The 9,100-nt window shown below is 39.9% G+C and overlaps 1 protein-coding gene across 3 annotated transcripts; it reads right to left on the bottom strand.

The window, feature by feature from the left end:
* Positions 1–549: 549 nt before the first annotated feature.
* On the bottom strand, positions 550–6,310 carry mier2 (mesoderm induction early response 1, family member 2). Of its 3 annotated transcripts, XM_031575396.2 has the most exons (4): positions 5,986–6,309; positions 3,848–4,011; positions 1,993–2,118; positions 550–628 (listed from the first exon to the last, which is right to left on the bottom strand). In XM_031575396.2, exons 1-4 carry the CDS (start codon positions 6,086–6,088, stop codon positions 584–586), a joined length of 438 nt encoding a protein of 145 aa, XP_031431256.1. In that variant the 5' UTR covers positions 6,089–6,309; the 3' UTR covers positions 550–583. The 3 variants fall into 3 exon arrangements, 2 of the variants coding, with proteins under 2 accessions (XP_031431256.1, XP_031431255.1); XR_004164506.2 differs by lacking the exon at positions 5,986–6,309 and adding an exon at positions 5,671–5,866 and having other exon boundaries at positions 550–2,118; XM_031575395.2 differs by having other exon boundaries at positions 550–2,118; positions 5,986–6,310.
* Between the last annotated feature and the right edge of the window lie 2,790 nt (positions 6,311–9,100).

Here is a 9,100-nt window from a genome sequence, read left to right as displayed (position 1 = left end):
CATGCTACTTGTCCAGCAGTCAAAAGCTACTATTAATGATGGCAGCAAACAAATACTTCGGTCAACACCTGATCAAAGTGACTTTTTGATACGATGACAGAGGGCCATCATCTGCAATTTCACTGCAGAGTAAAGAAAGATCTCTTCTCCCAGTGAAGGAACCTCTACTCATGTCAGAGTGGACCTCCTGCCTTTGAACTGATGTGTTTCATCCAGAATGGTCTTTTACTGTGCCCGTGTCCACTTGATTCTTTTAAAATTGCATGCGAGGAAAAACAACTTGTTTACATTGCCCAGGAGAAGTGTGCTCCTTGCTTTGCTGACAATAAAACCTGCCGTGGCGGTGGATGGATTGCTGTGGCTCTCGACAGTTTTGGGTATCTCATTCTTTCTCTCATTCTTTTGCATTACCATCTCTCTTTTGGGAATGGTTTTGGACCGCTTAAGTGCACGTATTAACTCTTTAAAAAACCTTGGCCTTCAACAGTGTACACCAGCCTCATGTCAAGTGCAATGAACTCTGCATGCTCGTCAGTAATTTCTCTTTTCCTCTTCTTGGAGAGTGGTGGTCTCACATCGAGTTTCACATCGTGTTAATCTTGGGGCCGTAGAGGTACAGCGGGTGCATCTACAGAAAATAATATATCCTATAAGACCCTCTATCATATGATATGCCTACATCAAGAATGACAAGACAAAAGTATTTTTTTTAGCCCAACGATTTTCTTGGCGAACCTGTATGTTACTAACCCTTTTTAAGCGGTAGGCCATGTTAGTGGTATAATAGAAGCTGTTGACACAACTTACATTTTACTTTTTTGTACCATCTTTGACATTGTAAGCTATTAGGTAGCTAAAAACATTGAAAAATGCTGCTCTGATGGTTCTGAAAATTGGATAGTGCAACTTAGTTGATTTAATTGGGAGAAACCAAGCAACTCTTTTATAAAAATAGACGTTCAGCACCCCCCATACAGTCGAAATGGAATTATTCTTTTTCCATTACCACATGATGATTCGACTGTAAGAGTAGTAGTCGAATCAGGCTCCTTAGATCGAACCGCTGAATAGTCCACTATTCCGCGTCACCCCTAATAGCAACACTACTACATCAAAGAGTTGAAGCCGTAGCAAGAAGAATGTGTACAATAATTTATCATGGGAAAATACATTGTTTTCTTACTGCCCAAGGTGTTTGGGAAAAGGTAAATATATCAGTTTGCAACGTTAGTGGCAAAGTAGGAAGTATAGCAATTCCATAGTGTTCAATGCTGATTGGTTAAAGGCTGTTCCAATGGATTCAAAATCAACCCAAAGTCAATTTATATATGTGCCATTACCTTTGTGAGATTCATCACTGACGTGTACAGTTTCTGTTTTGCTCACAATGTGGTGTGGAAAATTCTCATGTTATGCTATGGTTTTATCAAGCTTTGCTGCCAAAGGTGCAATCACACTGTCAGTCTCTCAAGGACACATGGTATGTTAGGAACTGCCATGTGAGACTGCTCCGCACTTATAGATGTAATACCGCTTGGCATTCTACAGATCAAATGGTTGTGTTTAGATAACAGTTGACAGAATACCGCTCCGCTTAAGGTCAAACTGGCCAACTGAGCAAAAATGTATATACTGGGATGAGAAAACCCTTATTTACCACAGCATATCTGTGATCCTGTTCATAAAGGCCTGAAATCATTTGTCTTGTTTGTGGGTCATCAATAACTCAACACAACACAGGGGAAACTATTTGTATGTTCCTTGTGTGGACAATGACCAAGGCTGCGTTCTTTCAAATACGGACTCATAACATAGCTATAGCACTTAATTATCTCATGGGCCAAATTAATTTAGTTACGGACTGACACAAACTGTATTTGTTTACAAACTATGTGTGAATGTTGAGATGTGAAGGATGCTATGAAACAGTGCCAGTGTTCATTGGTACAATCCAGTGGCTCTGAGTATGGAGTTGTGCGTTACAGGGCTCACCTTGTTCAGCGTGATGTCTGGCAGACTGGCTGTGAGTGCACTGGACTCTCGTTCCTGCTGGATGAGTGGGTTGGGCATGTCATAGCCATAGAGCGCTAGCAGCTCCTCCAGAGACATCTCACGGCCCTGCACAATGCGTAAGAGAAGAATAAGCAAACAAACAAACACACACACACAGACATACCAGCTCTAACTCTAACTCTATAGATCTAGTACTGCAATACAGTTATCTCTAATGGTCTGTCTCGTTAGTCCACATGTGTCTTTGTATGAGCAAAACAGTTCCTTGGATTGGTCAGTTAAATGGCAACACCACCATTTTACAAAATAGTAAACAGACTGACAAATGGATGCAGACCTTTTGAAGCTGCTGCTGATGAATTTGATGGTCCATATGAAATATATCTAGCTATTAATATCAAGACAGTGATTGGGACCTTGTGTTTGTACCATCTACAGGGCTGGGGTTAATTCTGTTTTTAGTTCCTTGTCCTTGCCTCACTTCAGTTCACATGCACAAACAAAACCTAGCTTGGTTCAGAGACAGTTATTGAAAATATTCTGTATTCAGGTGCTGAATGAGTGAACCATCTTAAATGTAATTCTCAAATGCTGGGCATTACCCTTCAAGAATAATAAGAACAATATCGCAAAGAAGGCCATTCTGGGTTTATTTTCATTCTTTAGTAGAATAGGTTGAACTTAGAACCACCATCTTTCAAGGAACATTATTCTAGATTGGACCTGTTTTTAAGTTTGTTGGCAAACTCGTTTTTGCATTATCCTTAAATTCATCACAATGGTATATGGTCATATAAAGGACAGATTAACACACCTGTCGTTCCCACTAGCATCCCAGTTAATCCACTTGAAGTCGCTTTGCAATCCATTACATTAGTTAGGAAGCTAGCTAGATTTTGTGCCAACTGTGCTTTTGTTGGTACTTACAAGACAAGTCTGTTGGCTTTTAGCTAGTTACCTTGCTACGTTTAGACAAAAACTCCTTAGTGTTGCTTCCTGTGGCATTGATCAAGTTAGCTGGCTTGCAGACTAGCAGTCTTGTTAAAGATCTAAAGAGATAGCATTCAGCAATACAGCCAATAAGTATCTGTAAGACCCTTTAAAGATATTACAAATTGCCTGTGCACAACAAGCTCTTAGTAGGTCCATAAATACAGCTAAGGGCCCAGGAAAGGGTCTAAGCATGGTTTTGGAGTAGAGCCAGGATGACTTTACCATTAATACCACAGCATTGCAAAAGTATTTTATAACACAAACCAAATCCTGAATAGCATTACAACAACTACTGAATGATACCACTCTAGCTGGTTGAGACTTCACAGGTGATGCATTGCTCTGACACCCTCTGGCACCATACAACCACAGGTATGCAAAGCTGACACTTGAATTCAAGAACTTTAGGTCTGAATCAATGATGTCAGATCAATTTTAGATTTTAACCAGAAGATTTATATGAAGTGGGCTTGCAAAAGCAACAGCTCAGTTTGCTCTTAAGAGGTTCTGGAAGAATTAATGCTTGGTATCTTTTTGATTTTGACTTATACACAAAACTAGCTGGTCACAGCACAAAATAACAAAAAATCAAAGATTATTTGTGGCCAAACAGAGAGATCAAAGTGAGACCCAAAAAATATGACATTTCCAGACACCATGGTACCTAGTCATCTTGAAGTAGGTCTAATCTCCTAAATTACTTCATGGCCACTTGAATTGAATACACCCCATTCAAACATCCAAATGTTCATGAAGAGTCATTCTCTCTGCCTGGTGTATATATACACTTCTGCAGTAGGGAAGATCTCCTGGGTGCGAAGGCTTGAGGAGTGTCACTCACTGTGTGGGGGTGAGACGCCATCTCTACAGCCCCTGTGTGCAGGACCCCTGGCCTCCTCAAGACCCTTGCTAGGGACCTGGTGGTTGTGGCAGACACTTGTTCTTCATTTCTCCAGCTCAAAAAGTATGACAGACAGTGACTGAGATCTCCTGAGCCCATCGGACCTGCAGAAAGCGAGAGAAAGGGAGAGAGAGAGAGAGAGAGAGAGAGAGAGAGAAAGAAAGAGAGAGAGAGGAACGTCGGAAAGGAAGTGGTTGATCCCCTTTAATCCAATTAGAGGGCAGGTAGTTTGTTGCATTTTAAACAGGCAAAGTGTCATCAAATGTGTCCTTAAAAGCAAAAATGTATTTAAGCAAAAGTTCAGATTATATGTAGTCACAAACTCTCTTTGTCCTGATGAGCCATTTGACAGAAATTAAGACAGAAAACACGGTTTAAAGTATAGTCACACTAGCGATTGTATCATAACCCTGATCTGCAGCTTTGCAAAACTCACATAATCAATCAGATGAGGCAGATGGAAATAGCAAAATTAGCTAAACATTTTTATGTAGGGTATGAGAAAATGGCAAATTTCTACAGGGTCAAGAGTGTTGGTTACCTGATTACATATCTGGATTATGATATCAGATTAAGACAAATGACCTAGATGCAATCCACACAGTGAGCATTTTTAAATATTCCCTCATGTGCAATTAGATTACAGTCTTTATCTCAGTTTTTGTTGATTTTTAAAACTTTCTTCTCAAAAGAACCTTCCATATGTAATTAGGTAATAACAGCATGTTCCAGGATAAGGGAAGTCCTTTAGTAGCATTCCACAAATAAATCTTCTGCGAGAGATTTTCATGTAAATTTGAATAGCATATCTTCACAGGTTCAAGTACATTCAGTGAGTTTGTTATCTTAACATTCAACATTAAGTCAACATTAGAGCCACCTTTTAAGCAAGACAAGATGTTAATTTGAGTGGAACAGATATTGCATAGGCCTACAATACTCACTATCAATATTTTTAAGATTTCTACCTTTCATTCATGGAGACACAAAACCTTGCAACTGGGGCAAATTAGAACTGAATAAATACAAATTTCACTTTGCTTTCTTAGTGTCTATATTGTCACAACACGTTTTTTCATAAATAGTCTGAAATATAGCTTTACTAATCAAAAAGCAGGCCTAATTTTAAAGTAGTTAATCAGATTACATTAAACATTTGGGTAATCCAGAATTGCAGATGACATTTCCAGCCTAAATCATAGTGGCCTAACTGAGTAGCCTATATTTTCCAAGTAATAGGCTACAGACTACTCAATTCTGAGGGTGGCATTATCAATTTGCATCTAATCTACGTGTGCTCGTGTCCAGGCGATTACAACTCCAGTGAATACCCTGGCAATTAGCCTTCCTGAAAATATGACCTAAACTCTTCTCCAAAGGAATTTTCAAAATGAGTAATTTATCCGACTCGGCAAATAACGAAGGCCATTCTACTGAAGAGAAACTGCCACACTGCATACTACTCTAAAACAAAGTTTTGATGGGATAGATGCAGTCAGTCAGACATCACCAAAAACTCAACACGCGGTTAATTACGAGAAAGTTGGAGGTCTTTAACAACTGAGCCCCTCGACTTTAAAATCCGGGAATCTTTGACCAAGGCGCTTTCCTACGAGTCGGTGCTGAACATACTACTGACTCATAACCGGAGTAGGAAGGAAATAGTTGTTGTGGTACGGCATAGTCTCGAAATCATGCGGGCAAAGCCTCATGTTATATGCCGAAACCCGCAAGTAGGCTAAGTTCGCTGTCAACCGAATTACCTATCGTTGCGCACCTGGGACAAATTCAGCACCTTCAACAAGCCGGGTCTCCCATTGTTTTCTATAGCGCACTATCTGGCAAACTGGGAATGATTCTCCAACGCAACGAACGCGACTAGGCAAGACGGGGACGGACACCCCCCATTTTAACTTCCTCGTTATAAAGTCCTGGGTGTGTCAAGCGGGTCCAAACCCAGCTAACCTCAATGCAAACACCACAATCTTCAACCTAGTTCGTTTCGAGCACACGAGCACGACAGAACTGAAGAGACATTTAATCGTTCTCCTCCTCCCCCAACCCTTTCGTTCACTCACCTCCGCCATTCCGTTTCTGCGCAGGGCTGTGGAATGCCCGGATGTTGTAGAAGTCTTCGCTGAGCCACCGGTTGCCGTTACGTTTTACCAAGAGTGATGACATGTACTACTGCACTTAACTTCGTTAGAGTCAAATTCGGTGGGGTAGAACAACATTAAATAAACTAAAAAAAAAAACGGATTTTAGAATGTATTTTGTGGATAGGACGTCACATTGCTCTCTCTTAGGAAGGGTTCACTTTATGTAAAACTTCAGGCAGATTAAAAAAAAAACATGATGACATAAAGCTAAGACGTTGAACAACACACTACAATATCGGTGTAGCTGTACTACCTTGTCTCCAAAATATGAAAATGTTTCATAATGTAATTGTCTGTTTGTGTGTGTGTGTGTGTGTGTGTGGACAGTAGGCAATAGAGTTTGAAAGGATATGAGGGGAGGGGTAAGTGTGGTTATCTCTGATAAAGTTGGAACAGGGTTACTGCTTGGTCTGGGCAACCAGACTCCCCCACAGTGATCACTGGCACTAGCTAACAGATCTGAGATCAGGAACAAGCCTAAACAAAAGACTAATCTAGACTAACGGAACATTGATCCTCTATCAGTTCTGTGAGATGACACATTCACTCTTTTCGCAGTGCAAGTAAAACAGGACAATTGATAATGACAAGGGGTGTTTGTCAGCTTTTCTCCCAAAGATTTCCTGATAAAGTGGGGTGTTAATTCCTATTATGCATTTAATGAAACTTTTGAAGATACAGTTATCACTTACAATTATGGATCAAACGTTTTGGAGAAAGGAGAGGGAAAGAAAATGATAAATACTGATTACATGGAAAGCCAAGCAACTGCTATTAAGGGAGATGTCATAAAAAGGGACCTTTCTTTCCATGATTGTTTTATGTGAAATGCATGTCTTGTTCTACAATATCGGTCAGTTTGTGACATCATAAGCCTTGGCATAACTAACAATTGCCTTTGTGCTGATACAAAGAACAGCTTCTGAACAGAAACCTGAACCGGGAACATGACTGAAAACAACAATGAAAATTAAAAAATATTTTAAATGAAGAATGTAATAATCAGAATGTACAAGAGGAAAGGCTTGCAATGTGGTTTATCACTGCATTTATGGTAGAATCACTACCGCTGGCACATGACCATGCAGTGATATGCCTACTTGCCTTTGGTACATATTACAATTGTGTGAAATATTAATTATTTATATTAGCTTAGTTTTCAGTATTTAAGTTTAAGGAGTCAGTGAGAGTTGATCATAGCATGGTTGTAGGTTGCATGCTCCTTTACTGTGTTTCTTTCAGATAGAAAATATAAGTAGACCATCCGTATTTTCTTTCAAAGTTTCTTTCCTCTGCTTTACAATTTGTCCCCCAGTGCATGTCTTACCACATACATCTCGTTATTTAAAGCGTCCTCCATTTCCCCAAGTCTTATGTCCATATCCTCGCCCATCTCAGCGTTTCCTCTACTTCTCCCAGCTTGTTCTCTCATCCATTCTCTTTCTCATCTTTCTCTCTCCCGCCCGCCGTGTTCCCTCCCTCCCTTTCTCCTTCCTGCCATCTCTTTGTTCATATTTTGTGCCATCACATGACTTCCCACCATACTACGACTGACAGCGAAGGGGGGAAACTAAGTAATTAAGATCACATGTCTTGTAATTTCTTCTCTTGTAATCACCACACATTTTACACACTGGTTATGTCTACATTTTCACAATAGATACAGTGCATGCGGAAGGGGATCTGAGTTATTCAAGTATAAGTCTGTTGGCATTGTCCTATGTCTGGATGTTTGTGGTGGTGATGTTATTATTGGAGCTAACTTGATAGGATGTTACTTAATGTAATGGTACATCACCTTGTTACCCAATGAAATGGTACATCACCTTTTTAGCTGTAGTCCACAACACATACATGTGTGTCGGGAAATAGAGATATGTATATGTTAATAAGGCTTTGTTAACTCACTCATCTATATTTGCATGATATGGGGATATTAAATACTTATGTATCACAGACATGTACTGCAGTAACTTCCAGTCTTACCTCTGCTCCTTCCTACAAATGTTTGTTTTGGTTGTTTTTTTCTCAATAGGCAAGGGCTAGGATGACTGCAGGGTTCCTTAATTAAAATAGTTGTATTATAGCAGTGTGTGTGTGTGTGTGTGTGTGTGTGTGTGAGTGTGTATGTGTGTGTGTGCGTGTGTGTGCGTGTGTGTGCGTGTGTGTGTGTGTGTGTGTGTGTGAGTGTGCGTGTGTGAGTGTGTGTGTGTGTGTGTGTGTGTGTGTGTGTGTGTGTGTGTGTGTGTGTGTGTGTGTGTGTGTGTGTGTGTGTGTGTGTGTGTGTGTGTGTGTATACGTAGATTTACAGACTAGTTTGTTTGTTGTTGTACAATAACAGAGAGAGATATGATAATTGAGGTTTCTTCTTTATCTATTTTGCCAGCAATATTCTGTCAATACATATTCTGTCAATGCAGTGTTCAGACATATTCAGACATATCAGACCAGTTAAATGTAGTTGATATTTGAGCTCAAAAGCCAATGAAATTACACCCCTCCCTTCCAGAATTCATAGTTCTGTCAATGATGGCATGCCGTCCTGGTCCTGGGGGAGTTCCAAACAATGATATCATCATCACCCTGTTTCACATTTGGGATGAGATACTTACAAAGTGAAGGTAGATGTTGGGTTTCAACAAGCACACAACTTTAGTTTTTAGACTTTTTGACTCATCTGTCAACAAAACCAGTGGTACTCTGGCTAATCTAGGTGGCCTAAAACTTTTAACAGGAAGTAATGTTGTTCTTGGAGAGAACCCATACATGCATCCCTTCTGATAGTGGACTGAGTAACATTGATTTTAGGCAGTGCAAGAGAGTTGAGAGAAGCTCAGGGATGATAAGGAGAATGTCGCATATTTTTTTAACAAAGATAATTTAACTTTGGGTCTTTTGGTCAATAAATTATTGAGTAAGCACACCATTTTTTGTAAATGTATATCCCACCAGCTTGGCTTTATCAATGTGTATGACTTATGTAGATAAAGATCTGATCACATTAATGCAGGTATCCAGAACTATCCATAGAGTT

Source organism: Clupea harengus, chromosome 10 (assembly GCF_900700415.2).
Source record: "Clupea harengus chromosome 10, Ch_v2.0.2, whole genome shotgun sequence".
Taxonomy (NCBI): domain Eukaryota; kingdom Metazoa; phylum Chordata; class Actinopteri; order Clupeiformes; family Clupeidae; genus Clupea; species Clupea harengus.
This window is presented reverse-complemented; position numbering and strand designations above follow the sequence as displayed.

Coding starts and splice junctions, on each gene's coding strand:
- mier2 (XM_031575395.2), bottom strand. CDS start 6,088: ATGTCATCACTCTTGGTAAAACGTAACGGCAACCGGTGGCTCAGCGAA. Junction 4,012..5,985: donor GCAGAAACGGAATGGCGGAG/GTGAGTGAACGA, acceptor CGCTTTCTGCAG/GTCCGATGGGCTCAGGAGAT. Junction 2,119..3,847: donor TGGCGTCTCACCCCCACACA/GTGAGTGACACT, acceptor CGCATTGTGCAG/GGCCGTGAGATGTCTCTGGA.